This window comes from Falco cherrug, chromosome 12 (genome assembly GCF_023634085.1).
Source record: "Falco cherrug isolate bFalChe1 chromosome 12, bFalChe1.pri, whole genome shotgun sequence".
Lineage (NCBI taxonomy): Eukaryota > Metazoa > Chordata > Aves > Falconiformes > Falconidae > Falco > Falco cherrug.
In genome coordinates, this window is record NC_073708.1 from 24,233,025 (window position 1) to 24,247,409 (window position 14,385).

A 14,385-nucleotide genomic window follows, 5' to 3' on the forward strand; every position below is an offset into this window, starting at 1 on the left:
CAATGTGCTAAATACTGTTTTAGCCCTCCCATGAAACAAGGCCCACAGGCAAGCATTATGAGTCTGCCACTTCCCCCTCCGTGCTCTGTCCAAAACCCAGCACTTGGCTCTACAACGCAACAAGGACTACATGCCTCAGACAGAGCAAGTAACCCTGAACCTCAGGCCAGGCTGAAACAACAAACCAAGAGATATCCCAAGAGATCGACACACTTCTCACGCTGCTTACATTAATCACTGAGAGAAAGCAACGAGTGAGAAACTCCTGGTTAACAAGACTGGGAAAGACATCAAAATTGGGAAAAGCATATAGATAGGAAAAGCCTTGGTGAGGGGAAAAGAGGGGGAAGGGGGGCGCTGGCACAGGAGACGCGGCCTAAAGTAAAGGAAGGGATGTGACACGGGCCAACAGCACAGCTCCAATGCAGAGAGATGTCCTGCCCCCATCAACACGGCACCTGCGACAAGACATTAGAACAAGAGGGGGCGACAAACGGGAGCGGCGGAGATGACCACGGGATGCCTGAAGAAACCAGAGTAAGCGTGTCGCCTCCACTCCCCACGACACCGTGGTGCCTCACCTTCGAAGCCGGCACGCTCCAGGAGGTTCAGCGGGTACCAGAGCAGGGGCCGGTTGCCCACCGGGAGCAGCGGCTTCGGGATGCTGGAGGTCAGGTCCGTCATACGGGAACCGCCTCCCGCCGCCATCACCACGGCCTGGAACTCCATGCTGCAGAAGGAGCACAGGGGCAGGGCCTCACTCAACCACGGCACAACCGGGCAGGGCAGGACCGGCCCGGGATGGGACAGGCCGAGCCGGGCTAAGACCAGTTCGCTTCCACCTGGCCCAGCTTTAGCCGCCAGCACTTCTCGGAGGCGTGCGTCGGCTCCCCGCCTCCCCCGCGCCCCTCACAGCCCGTGCGGAGGCACCGGGCCGCCCCCCGCCCCGCCGTTACCTCCGCTCTGGCGGCCGCCGGCTCCCAGCGCCTCACTGACAGGACAGCAATGGCGGCGCCGGCGCACACCGCGCGTGCGCGCGCGGAGGGCCGAGCGGGTCGATCACGGACAGAGGCGGTAGAGCGCCGATAGGCTCGATCCGCCATTTCGCCTTGCTGCAGTCTGCTCCTTCCGGCCAGGGCAGCGAGAGGAACACCGAGGGAAGGATCTCGGCCTGCGGAGCGCCGAGTCATCGATTCCTGCCCGGCTACAGGAGGGGCTTGGCGGCACAGCGCCCCTAGGCGGCCAGAGGTGGGGCTGCAGGCAGCGCGCACGGCGGGGCAGTTTGCAGGGTGCATGGCAGGGGGGGCAGGTTGCAGGGTGCATGGGGGTGCACTTTGCAGGGTGCATGGGGGGAGCAGCTTGCAGGGCAGGGGGGCAGTTTGCAGCTGTGCTCCCCACGCAGACCGAGCCCAGGAGATATACAGGACCCACAGCCACCACGTGCATGCCCTGCTCTCCACTCCGCAGCACCCGGTGCCAGCACAGCACCTCGCAGACAGTGCCATGCTGGGCCCCCCCCATTGCTGGCCACTCCAGTCCCAGCCCTCGAGAAGCACAGACACAAATGGGACCTGGGGCAAGATGGCAAGATCCAGCCCTGCAGTTTTATTGAATCTGGTGTCCCCAGGGCAGGTGGCTCTTGTGGCATGGGGTGCCTCATTCATCCCAGGGGTCCTTGTCAGTGTCGATGGACAGGCAGTTGTACACGGCATAGCGCAGCAGCTCCTCGCAGGCCTTGGCCCTGGTGGGGGGAATACTGGGTCACGGCTGTTGTGCTGGGCACCAGGAGCCTCATACTTCCTTCCCCGCACCCACCAGACACCCCGCAGGGCAGGACCTGGGGAGCCTGGAAGGAGACCCCAGTGCCAGCCCCAAGGAGGGGGGACTGTCCCTGCCCCTGTCCCCAGCTCGACTCACGAGGAATAGTTGGGCAAGAGAAAGGTGCAGGAGCATGTGCAGGCTTGTGGCATCAGGTCTTGTGTGTCCGAGCTTGGGAGAAAGGAGAGAGAGTCAAACTCCAGGATGGCAGAGGGACCCTGGCACACCGCGGGGATCTCGCACTATGCAGAGACCCCAGCCTGGCCCAGGGACCCCAGCACAGGCAAGATGGACTCACTTCGTCCTCTCCGGATAGACGGTGATGTGAACTGGGAGGCGGCTCCGGCCAGTGACAAACTTGAGGAAGTGGCTGAGATCCTCTGAGGGAAAGGACAGGGCTCAGGGAGAAGGGCAGGACCATATCAGTCCCTGCTGTCGTGGCAGGGTCTGCTCTTGCAGAATCATCCCAGGAGAATGGGGCAAAGCTAAGGGATTCTTTCAGCATCCCCCAGGAAGGGCCAGGTGGGATGACCCCAGCTGACTCCCAGGGGGACACCTGGTGAGCATCCCCGGGCGCAGCGCAGAGGGTACCCAGTCCCCTCACCCACCCCACTGCACATAAAGGGCAAGGAAAGGCTTGGGGTCACTCACTGCTGGTGAAGTTGTTGAGTGCTTCCAAGAAGGTCTGGATACTAGTGTCATCGGAGGGGAAGTCCTCAAACGTGACTGCGATGAAGAATGCACAACAGCTTTGTTGGAAACTTTTAGCAAAGCAAACTGACACGGGACACGTCCATCCTGCCCTTCTCTGAGAGCCCAGAGCGCAAGCATGAAAGGAGGAGACCCTCTGCTCTCAGGGAGCCCCTGAGCGTTCCCAGCACCCCTGAGTGGGGCCGGTACCCTGCACAAAGGCAGGGGGAGAAATGGGGATCCTGGTTTGCAGGGTGGCCATTTGCCTCTGCCCATAGCGGCCGAGGACCGCATGGACCAGAGTGGGGACCGGTGGGGTTTGCAGCTAAACCTAAAGCATCCCTCTCCAGGGGCCCTCTGGCTTATCCTCCCCCACAACCAGGGACTCAGCATGGGGCAGGATGCGTGCGCAGGATGAGTATTGCCAAGGGGGGGCTGCCTATGGAGGGGGCTGGGAACAGCTTTAGGCTGGCCCTGGCACTTACTGAACTTCTGCAGCTCGGCCATTGTGATCTCAGGGTCCCCGCAGACGTTCTTCTCCAGCTGCTGCCAGGTGAGCAGATCCAGCACAGGCTGGGGCACCACACGGAGCAGCCCAGCACGCATGGCTGCGATCTTGGGGGGACACAGTAGGGGCCCCACATCACTGCGGTGGGTCTGAGCCTCGGGCAGCCACATGGGACACCCCGGGCAGGGACTGCAGGACCCCAAAGGCCCATGGGCATCCTGAGCACGGGATGCACAGAGAAACCGCCCGGCTGGAGCTGGTTTTAGGGACACGTTTTCGCAACCACCAACTCCACAGCTACCAGGAGGGTTCACCACAGGAGCAGGGTCCCCTTGGAGCCATGCCAGCCCTCGGGGATGGCATTACCTGCTCCTTGCTTTCCTCCAGCCGAGCCTTCTGCACCAGGCGGATGAACTCCTTGCGGTCCTCGTAGCGCACAATGGTGCTGCTGCCATTGGGGATCAGCTCCACCATCCGCTGGTCGCTCTGCACCACCGTGTAGGTCAGCTCTTTGCCAAACATGAACTCAAAGGCTTCCCTGTCCACCCCCTCCAGCACCTCCAGCAGCTTCACCTGCAACCCCAACAGGCAAAAACCATCACAGCGGAGCCAGAGCAGCCACAGGAGCATGTGGCACTGCCCTGCTGGCCCTCAGCCCTGCTCACCAGCTCCGAGTCCACAGCAGCAAAGTCCTTGCTCCAGCTGACCTCCTCCCCTGCCAGCTGCTTCCACACCAGGGCCGGTAGGGCCAGGATCTGCCAGAGGGAGTGGAGACACATTCTCCCTGTACCCCTTGATCTCCCGAGGGCAGCCCCTCTGCCTGAGAGACAGTGGCCCCTGCCAAGCCCCCTCACTGGCCAGGGAGGCTCTGCCATGCTTACCAGAAATTCCTTGCTCCTCAGGGCTGCTCCTATCAGCTGCCCGATCCACTCATACTTGGGGAAGTCCTTGCAGGAGGGGTTGGGGACATACATGTCCCTGGTGACACTGCTGCTGTTACCCTGTGGGAGAGAGGCTTAGGAACTGCTGACACAGATGTGACCAGCCCAGCAACGTCCCTTCTGCAGCCTCCCTCTCCATCGCCCTTTCGCCTGCATCTCCTGCCCTTCACATCCCTCCAAGAGATCTCCACCACCCAGGTACAAGCACAGCCCCCCTGGCCAATAGCCCTGCAAGCGTTAAGATAGGACTAACGCCCCAAAAGCCCCCGGGCTCTGCTGGCTGCTCCCCAAGGGCTGAGACAGGCAGACAGCAGGGTGCCAAACCTGGTTGGAGGTGTGCACGAAGAAGGGCAGGGGCACGGGGACATCGCCTGAGCTGGGACACAGCTCCTCCGACACATCTGACAGGCTGTCCCGAAAACCACCGCCTGCAGCAGGGGCAGAGGCTGGTTAGTGCCTGATATGCCAGGGCAAGACACTGAGCCACAGCATCTGGCCAAGGTGCCCGTGCTCTCTGGGGCAGAAGCAGTGCTGGTGGGGTAGGGGAGATGCAGGGGACACCTCACATATGCAGAGCAGGGCTGCCTCCCACAGAGCAGCTAGAACAATGTGAGCACCCTGCCACAGCGGGCAACCCACCAAGCTGCACCCCAACATAAGAAAGCCCAGGGAACAGCGCTGGGGCAGGACAGGAGAGCTCTCACCATTGTCGACGATGCCCTCAGTGATGAAGTCGCACTCCCACCACTGGCTGTAGCTCAGGGGCCACCTGCAGGGAAGCAAGAGCCCCATGCACATCCCTTCTCCAAGAGAACCAGCAGCACCTGGCATCCCCCTGCACCATGCTCCGGGTAGGTGACACTCCATAAATGCAATGCTAAAGACCTACCTGTAGTCCAGAGGCTGATTGTTCTTGGAAGATCTGAGACCTTCATACAACTGGAGAGAGGAGCAGAGCAGAAAGGGGATGAGGTGCAGCGGGGACAAGCAATGCTGCACTGGCAGGTACCTGGCACGGGGCATGGCGTTGCTGTACCTGGGTGAAGACGGCATTCCTGTAGCTGGGGTCCAGCGTGGGGTTGGCGCGGTGCTCCCGGGCCAGGTGCCGGTTGATGTACAGCTTTGGCAGGGTTTGTGGGGGGGCGGTCTCTGAGCACCGAAGGCAGTGGGCAATGAGGGCAGTGCTCTGCTTGCACAGCAGCAAAAACGGCTTCATGCTCTAGCAAGGGATGAGCAGGGATGGTTACAGACCTGATCCTGCCACTGCATGCCCTCTCTCACCCTCTCCAAGTGCAGCTCCTGGTGTTGCAGGAGATGCTCAGCTCCTCCATGCCTCTGGCAAAGCTCAGCATGGCAGCTCTCAGCATGAGCCCTGGGCTGGGCTGTCCCCATTGGATCAAGTGGGACATGCCACAGCTGCCAGCAAAACCAGCCAAGCCTGTGATGAGATGCTCCTACTGGCACCATCGCAGGGGAGCCCAGCAAACGCTCACCCTGAGCGTATTGAAGGTGTCAATGCTGTCCTCGGAGAGGGGGATCAGGTAATGCAGGACACCGTCCAGGAGCTGGACGAACCTGGAGACCGGAGAGGAGCAGTGTAAGGATGTGAGGGGACTGGTGAGCATGTGGAGCCTGATACACCTGTGGTGTTTCATCGCTGACAGCCCCAGGCATGCACCAAGCCTGGGTGCCACGCTGCTGCATGTGGGTCTCCTCCAGCCCATCAGTTAACACCAGCACACCAAGAGGAGCACCCAACCAGCACCCTCTGGCCAAGCACTTCATTTTGTTCTCCCCAAGAAGAAGCTGCAAACGAGGACAGCCCAGCTCATGCTGCAGCGCTGCAGCTGGATCACTGCAGGGGGTGTCTCTGTGGGGCCAGTGCTGACCCCAGCCTGGGGCTGCCCTGCAGGCAGCAGGGTGGGGGACTCCACATGATGCAGGTCCCCCTTGCCCCGTGCTGCCACCATGCTCCCCAGACATCGGAAGCAGCTGTGTTTGGATGGGGAGCCGCAGGCTGAAGTCCCTGCCACACATGGAAAAGGAGCTGGCAGACTTCAAGCAAGACACGTGCGCCGCCTGCTAAAGCCCAGGGCACAACCCTTCTCAGGGCCTGGGCTCGCTGTGGGAACGGTGCCATCCCTGTGCCATACCTCTGAATGAGCACTGCCCGCCGGTACAGCACATCAGCATCCACCCCTTCCAGGAGAGTGTAGCGCACCAGCCGGGCTGGCTGGAACATGTCAGCGTTGAGGATCAGGTCCTGCTCCCAGAAGGACTTGATCTTAATCCCTCGCAGGCGGACATTGCACCCTTGGTCTGCCAAGAAAGGACAGCGATGCTGCATGCGTGGTTGCAAGGCTGGCATGGCTCAGCTGGGGGCAAGGAGCCCACAGTGCTTGCAGCAGCCCAAATGAAGCTCATTCCCCAGCTTTCTCTCCAATGAATCCTGAAAAGCAGCCAGTGCGGCAGGAAAAGCCATAGATGCCAGACCAGCCGCAGGTTTAGTGCCGCAGCAGTGCAGGCTCACCCCGGCACTCCAGGATGCGAATCTCCAGCACCGGCAGGTGAGTCTTCACATCGCGGAGGATGCAGACATCCTGGAAGCTGTTCCTGCATGCAACATGGAGGGAGATGGCAGAGCCATGAGGCACAGACACAGTGAGGCGGCCAGCGAGGTGTGGGCCACTCTGGCTCCCCCAGCCAAGGATGCACCACGACCCATGGCAAGAGCCCCCCAGCCTCACCGGGGCTACAGCAGAAGGGGACAGAGTAGAGAGCAGAGGCTGTCAGAGGCACAGAGATGTCCTGAAGAAGGTGGAAGCCACATCCAAATAGCCAGAAAAGAGCATAAATTCAAAGCAGAACAGAAAGGCGAGATGGCTGAGAGTGAGTCACTGTTCCCAGGGTGTCCCAGCGCATCTCCGGCACAACCGTCCTTCAAGCTGAGCTGGTCACGCAAGGGTGATGTGTTTGAAGGAAACAGGGATTTGCAGAGATGAACAATCTGGTGATTCACTTGTGTTTCCAAAGCCTTTAGCAAGGTCCTGTCAAAGACCTATGGGCACGTAGGGAAAAAACATTGCGACTGCCCAGACACACTGAGGAGTTGGTTCCTGCCACCAGGAAGGAGACTTCAGTGGTCTTGCAGGTGCTTCTTCAAAGACAGATCTCATTGCTCAGCCAAAAAAAGGCAAACAGGCAAATTTTGGGGAAGGAGGAAGAGATTTTTGCACCTCTGTGTAAACCCCTGCCAACCTTGAGAAGGGTGCTACAGAGCCAGGGCAAAGAGGAAGAGGTGAAGCACCCCAGGACTTCTTGGCTACAGCACGGCAGAGATGCTCAGAAAGGTGATGGCAGGGGCACATGTCCTCAGAGGCGAGGAGGAGGAAGAGGAGGGGGAAAGACCCCCAAAGTCATCAGGCAGGGGGAAGCATGCTGCAGCTCAGCTGCCACAGCACAGATGAAGAGCATGAGTGGAGATGAAGGTGCTCAGCTGGCACATCGAGGTAGGGGACCACCACACATATGGGGACAGATGTAGCCTCCACCCAGGGAGCCCTGACCCTTGGAGTGCCACCATCACCAGCAGGTCACTCAAGACCAACCCTAGCCCTTCCTTAGCATCTGCTTGGGATGCAGAGACAGCTCAGGAGTTTGGCCCAAGCTGGGCCCAGGCTGCTCCTCAGTCATTACTCACTCATTAATTAGGATGGTTCTCAGGTGCTGCAGCCTGTTCGGTGCCCCCCCATACACAGCCACCCGCCTGGGTACATAGCAGCTGGACTGCCCATCCAGCCATAGCCACAGCTTCCTGGGGATGAGAAGAGCAAGAGGCAGTGTTGTCCTCCCCTCCTGAGCTGCCTGGGCACAGAGATGCCTCCAGAGATGTCCTGGGGCTAGGGACAAGGCTGTGTCCTCCTTGGGTGTATCTGGTGGCAGCTGCCCCCCACACCAGCCCTGAGCCACCAGCTGCAGCCTGGGGAAAGCTGCATTCAGGAGGAAGGTGGTGCTTTGCCCCATACCCTGCCCGGGGGCACCCCGAGGTCTCACTTGACAATGGTGCCTTTCTTCATGTTGAGCCGCACCCAGTGCTGCCCTGGAGACCCGTCACTCTCCCAGAAGGTGTATGTCTTGTTGTCCGTCAGATGGGCTGCACCGCAGTCCTCCTGCAAGAGTGCAGTGAGTGGAGGGAGGGAGCTGAGCATCCTTGAGCATGCTGTGGCCACCCCAGCATGGTCCCATGGGGCCAGGACCAGGACAGCCCCTTGGTTCACTAGGCAGCGGGTGGACGAGGTCTCCCACACAGGGCAAACTGGGCACGGCCATGGACCCCTCGCAGTGCTCCAGAGACACAATGGGGTTTTGCTCCAGATGCCCAATTCCTGGCAGCTTTGCTAGAGCAGCAAAACCCCACCACCATCCCCTGCCCCTTGTGGAGGGGACTGCCACCACCAGGCACTCCTGCCTGCAGTAGTGGTGATGCTCATGTGTCTCACGCTGATTTTAGGCTGCAGAGGAGCCCCACTACGCACCAGCTGCGAGGAGACCTCGATGCTGCTGACGTGCTCCTTGATGCAGTCCACACACTGCAGCTTCTTCTCACTGTGATCATACAGGAAGCGCCCCAGCTCCATGTCATGCTCATAGCTCCAGCCTGGGGGCACGGACCTGCAGGAGGGCTCTGTGTTAATGCGACGGGGACACCAAGCTCTGCCCCAAACCTGCCCACCAGCACTGTGCAGGTGTCCCAGCTTGGACTGGCTGCAGCATCTCACGATCACCACATCAGATGGCACTGGGCAGCTGTCCCCATTGCAGGCAGGTGGCACGGCTGTATCTGCCCACCACCACGCCCAGCCCAGCGGGTGTTTATGGCCACCCAGCCCAGCAGGAATAGCACCACGCAGTCACTCCGATGCTCCACAGAGCAAAGGCCATTTTTGCTTGAGCACTGTCAAATGGTATCGATGTAAAAGGCACCTCATGGTGCCCATCCTCCCCACACCCAACCCTGAAGCCAGTCCTGGCCCTGCAGGCATGTCCAGGCCACAGCTAGCCACCCCTTGGGGTGCTGCAGTACCACTCTAGGCAACGCACTCATACCGAAATTTCTGCACCGCGGCTTCATCCTGCTCTACAACTCTGGGCTTCTTTCCCAGGTGCACGGAGTAGGTCAGGTCCACCACTTGTTCCCAGCTGGAGCAGCACCGGTGGAGGAGTCATCCAAGGGAAAAGATGGGTCAGTGCTCAGTGTGCCCAAGCATTACTGCCTTAGCCTAGGGCAGAGGCAGCAGTGGTGGGGGACTGGGGATGGCACCCAGGGGCTGCAGAAACAGCTGTGGGGGGGGATGAGCATCCCTGCACCCGGGTGCAGGCTGGAGCAGAAGGGGGGAATCCAGCCCTGCACGTGGCCTTCCATCGTGAAAATCAAATATGAGCTTTCCCATTACCATTCCACCACCACAACATTGCTCAGCCCAAACCCGAGTGCCTCAGAAAGCCCCTGGCATCATCCTTACCCTGCGCTGGTGCTGCCACGAGCCGTGAGGATTAGCCCAGGAAGGGGCACCTGCTGGCCCGCCTGCAGCTTGGCAGGGATGTGTCCCACGGGCGCGGGGGGGTGAGGGGGGCTGTGCTGGACGTGCCCAGGGGATTTGGGATGGCTGGGTCACACAGCCTCCGTGGGTACCGGCCTCGCGCGCCCCCAGCCCCGTCCCCACCCGGGGCGCAGCAGGCAGGGGCCGTACCTGTCGGCGGGTTTGTAACCAACCCCCAGCGTTCGGTGCTGCCACCGGGTCTTCTCCACGGAGTTAACCGGGACCAGCCGATCTCCTCCCTCTCCAAACCGCTGCGCCAGGAGCCAGCCCTCCTCCAGGCCATGCCTCCTGCCGTACTCCTCCAGCTGCTCCTGAAAGCACAGCCCGGCTCGTCGCCCACACCGAGACCCCACGGCCCCGGGGCGGCCGCCGGCCGCAGGCGGGGCGCGTCCCGCCGCTACCTTGCTGAGCTTGACCCAGAGCCCGGCGCCGTTGCAGTACTCCTCGCCGGTGGCGCGGAGGCAGCCGCCCTTCCGCACCTCGATGGTGGCCCGCGCCGCCCGCTTGCCGCCCCGCGCCGGCCCCGGGCTGTCCCAGACGCTGAGCAGGCTGCGGGCGGCGGCGGCGGCGGCGGCGGGGTCCTTGCAGATCTTGTACTGCACCTCCCGCGGCACGTAGCAGAGCGCGGCGGGCAGCGCCCGGGCGCGGCGGAAGCACTCGCTGCACTGCAGCAGGAACCGCAGCCGGCCCAGCACCTGGTGCGGCGCCTCCCCGCCCGCACGCATCGCGTACCGGCTACCGGCTCCGCGCCGCCCGGCCGTGCGGCTCCTGCCGTGCCCGGCGCGGTGCCAGCCTCCCCCCGGGCAGCCCTGCCCTGCCTCCGGGGCTTCCGCCTCCTCCCCGGGCCGGCACCGCTCCGCCCGTGCCCTCCGGCACGCCCCAGCCCCTCTACACCCTTCCCGGGCCACAGCCCTCCCCAGCGGGGTGCCGGGTGCGGGGCCGCCCCCATCCCCCCCTCCGCCAAGATGTCCGTGTTATCCCCAGCCCGGTCTCTGCCAGCAGGAGCTGAGCCTTCCCTCGCCTCCGGCTTAGGACTGTGCTCCCTCCGGGCCTCCAACGTCCCTTGTCACTGCCTGCATCCCTACAAGCAGAGAGGGGCTCCTTGGGGGGGTGCAGGGCACCGGGCTACACCTCTGGCATGGACAGGGAAAAAGAAGGGAGCAGGCATCCCGCTACGGGCAGAGCCGGCTCACAGCTAGCTCAGGGGACACATTCCTGCCCCAGGCAGACCTGCAGTGGGTGGGGAGACTCCAAGCACCCAACTGGGGAGGATGCTGGCCCTCCCTGTCCAGGGACAGCTTTATCCCAGCCAGCGGTAGCATCCTGGCAGCAGGAACGAAGCCATGACGGCCAGCAACAACTCCAGCACCCACCCCAGAACTCTGGCAGTGTGTCACCCAGTGTCGCCCCTGCCTGTTGCATACCACAGCGAGGCGGTGGCAAAGAACAACTCAACTCCACCCCACACTACCTGAGTTTTTCCAGGCTGGGTGCAAAAAGCTGCATTGAGGTATCAGGAAACAACCAGGCTGGCAGAGCTCAAAAGTCCCCGCACCCCTCTGGCGCCTGCCTACTCTCCTGGCAGGTCAGAGTCCACTTCCATCCCTGCCCACAAAGGCAGGGCGGAAAAAAAGCCCGGGCAGCTGTCACCCCTGCAGCAGTATCTACTGAACAGCTGTGACCATGCCTTACCACACTGATGGGCACCAGCCGTGCCAGGAGCAAACTGCCCTGAACCACAGCACCAGCGAAATGCAAACTTCTGCCTTACTCCTAACTGCAGTCACTGTGGCCAGGAGGGTCCCATGCCCTCCCTCCACAGCCATGTCACACTATGAAACTGGTTTCAGAGCTGCTGCAGAGCGTTGAGCCAGTTAACACCTCCAGTTGCTTCTCATAACACCAGCCTCCATCACTGTTTAACGCAACAGGACACAGGAGCCCCAGCCAGACCAGCCAAATCATCAGGAAGGCCAGGAGTTTGTTGGTTCACTTTATTTTAGATCCTACATGAGGTAGGGACAGACAGATCCTGTCGAACTATTTATAGCTTGTCAGACTTCAGGGTGTTAGGGGAATAACAAGAACAGTTAGACTACATGTGCGTTATTAATCACCTGAAGCTATTCTATGACAATTCAGCAAGCTGAAGTCAGGAGCGAGCAAGTGGTTACAGGGAGCCGCAGTGGGGCATCAGTCCCTCCCCCAGCTCATCCCTACCCACCCTGTAAAGGTGAAGCTCTGGCACACATGGATGCCTCCTCAACAGCCTAGGGGGACCAGCACCTTCCTCAGGATGGTACAACCTCGAAAAACCAGTCTCAGACAACTTGAGAATGGGTGACAGGGCGGGGACAGACACAGAGCCTCTGCTTCCTGGTGCCCAAGAGAGCTCCCTTGCCCCGGACCATGTGCAGCAGTAATCCAGGGCAGGGGCATGGGACTTGTGTCTTGTCAAACACGGTAGGAGACACCTCCTACATGTAGCTTTAGAGATCAGAGGAGAAGGAACACAACCCAGCACTGAAATAACACCTACTTTGAGCCCCTGAGATTGGCTAGAGCTGAGCCAGGCTGACTTTTTCCACACTTTGCTGGGCTGTCACAGCAGAAATTCAGTTTGCAATTGGCTTTAAAACACTGTGAATGAGACAGACGACCATGCAGAAGAGATCCAGGCGGGTTACCAGCTCACCTTTGCACAGCAAACTCAACGGCATGATCCGTGGGTTATCTTGGCATTCTTGCTCAGCAGCCACATTTGCCCAGACCCTCTGACCACGCATTAAATGATCTCAGCTGAGACCTCGTTGCAGCAATGGGCTCTTCCTGCAACTGGAAGGGCTTTCACAGGTCTCTACACCCCAGTGTAACATTACAGCAGCAGCTCCTGCCATTCTCCAATATGTGTATGGCCCTAACACAAAATGGACAGTAGAACAATGCTATATATGGTAAAACAATGTTTTTCTCAATACGCTTGTAGAGGTTAAAGCCAGACCATTCTGGATAAGCTCCCAACTGCAGCCTTCCTGCTAGAGCCAGGGTCCTGTTATTACAAGTATTTTTTAAATAGAAATCCCTATCACCAGCTAGATCCTTTCCTGAGCTCCAGCAAGCCCTTGGGGAAGACTCTTTTCTCGGTAGCAAGAACTAAACCCAAGGGTATGAGAGGTCAGACCTTGCTGGGAAGAAGCATAGAGAAAAGTGGGAAAAGCTATAGCTGAAGCTCTATACACATAACCTAACAGTCATCAGGTGCTTCAGGTTAGGGAGGACCTAGACCTGAAGCCAGCAGGGCAAGACTGGAAGTTACATCAGATTGCCCAGGGCTAAGAGAAGTCTTGAGCATCTCCAAAGATGAAGATGCCACGACACTTCTAGGGAAGGATCCCAGTGCTTCAGCCAGACTCAGCTCTCAGCATCACCCTGCACAGCAGCTCCCCTTCACCACAGCGGGCTGGGACTGTGGATGTAGATTATGAGGGACTAGAGCTGTCCAAGCATTTCATCCCTCAGTGAGATACCTGAGCTGCTCTGGGTACCTCCATAAGTACCTCGGTTACCCTCTGTCAGCTGCAGTTGCTTCCACCAAGGCCAGGGTAGCCAGCGGTCATCTGCTGATGTCTCAGCCAGAGGTGCCCATTCCCCCGCTGCTGGTCACCCCTAACAGCCCCAGCCAGCTTTTAGCCTGCCCATTCCCACAGGTGACATCAGCTCACCCTCCACCAAAGAACAGGGCCATTTTATCCATCCCACCCCGAGCCACTCATTGACCAACAGTCCCCTGCTTGGCAATAAAGCACCAGAGGAGTCAATTTTTCTTGCTATTCCTAGTTCTGCTCAGTAAATAATGTGACCTCCTGCTGGTCTCCCTTAAGAGACAAGCGGACAAGGTTGGAAAAAGCAGGATCGATTCCACCCCAATGTCAGTGGCCTAAAAGGATCTAGGATGGCGCATTTCAAATCTCAGCTTGATGCTGAAGACTCCTTCATCAACACTTCTGACCGTGCCAGCAAGCAGATCAAAGCCCTTTCACCAGTTTGCTCATGCCCATTTAAAACAGACACCACTCAGCCACCAGCGCAGAAAGGTATCACACTGGCTCCTGTCCATGCTGGTCATTGAAATCAGCCACAAAGCCATAGAGCTCAATTATGAGATAACTCTAGGATTTAAAAAAAAACAAACAAACAACTCCTCCAGCAGACAAAGCAACCCACCCAGCTGAGCATGGAAGGCTCTGCTGCAGGCAAGGGCTGCCAGAAACGGCTTCCCCACTCACCCTATACTCCTTCCACTCACTGCGATGTGGGAGATGGGCAGCATGAGCTCTCTCCTGGTCCTGCATCCCTTTTAGCACAAACCCCCTCAGCAGGTCTGGGAATACAGCAGTTTCAAAGGAAACTGGCCAAAGGAAGGACTTAATTTACAACTGGAAGTGATTTCTGGATGACAGACTCCTTCAACGGAGAAGAAAAAGACATGAAGTGTTAAGAGAAGATAAATCTTGACTCACAGCGTTAGCGCCACTCCAGTGAAGTCCCAGTGACTCAGTGGCTCTTAGTAGCAGCGGTCCAACAGATCACATGGGCTGAAGATGGAGCTGGGGGTATAAAAGTGGACTGATATCTGGTAGCTCACAGTGCTAGGCAATGACTAGCCCTGCCCAGGGCCGGGAACATCAAGGAACATTTCCAATGCTCTTGGAGTTGTAAACCTTTCACTGCCCACACCTCACTCACACACTGGATGTCCATCTGCTCAGGGAGCTCTAACCCTTGGTACCCACAGTCTCTCCACTCCCCTGGGGCAAAGGCTTTCCCT

General features: G+C 59.4%; 2 protein-coding genes across 4 annotated transcripts in view; both read right to left on the minus strand.

Moving 5' to 3' along the window:
* EIF2B3 (eukaryotic translation initiation factor 2B subunit gamma) overlaps window positions 1-1,102 on the minus strand; it is a 102,281-nt gene extending 101,179 nt beyond the window's left edge. For both annotated transcript variants that reach the window (XM_055725018.1, XM_055725017.1), the window contains exons 1-2: window positions 957-1,102; window positions 582-730 (exon numbers count right to left, since the gene is read on the minus strand). In XM_055725018.1, coding sequence (XP_055580993.1) covers window positions 582-729 — 148 coding nt within the window. In that variant the 5' untranslated portion in view covers window position 730; window positions 957-1,102. The remainder of the gene's footprint in view (window positions 1-581; window positions 731-956) is intronic.
* A 463-nt stretch (window positions 1,103-1,565) lies between these two features.
* On the minus strand, window positions 1,566-10,418 carry LOC129737206 (E3 ubiquitin-protein ligase HECTD3-like). Of its 2 annotated transcripts, XM_055725015.1 has the most exons (21): window positions 9,959-10,418; window positions 9,708-9,868; window positions 9,064-9,156; window positions 8,493-8,628; window positions 8,011-8,126; window positions 7,658-7,771; window positions 6,488-6,570; window positions 6,111-6,276; window positions 5,451-5,532; window positions 4,994-5,176; window positions 4,847-4,896; window positions 4,662-4,726; window positions 4,282-4,385; window positions 3,898-4,017; window positions 3,682-3,771; window positions 3,383-3,589; window positions 2,994-3,123; window positions 2,470-2,544; window positions 2,117-2,198; window positions 1,918-1,989; window positions 1,566-1,741 (listed from the first exon to the last, which is right to left on the minus strand). In XM_055725015.1, exons 1-21 carry the CDS (start codon window positions 10,280-10,282, stop codon window positions 1,657-1,659), a joined length of 2,538 nt encoding a protein of 845 aa, XP_055580990.1. In that variant the 5' UTR covers window positions 10,283-10,418; the 3' UTR covers window positions 1,566-1,656. The 2 variants fall into 2 exon arrangements, with proteins under 2 accessions (XP_055580990.1, XP_055580991.1); XM_055725016.1 differs by lacking the exon at window positions 7,658-7,771.
* Between the last annotated feature and the right edge of the window lie 3,967 nt (window positions 10,419-14,385).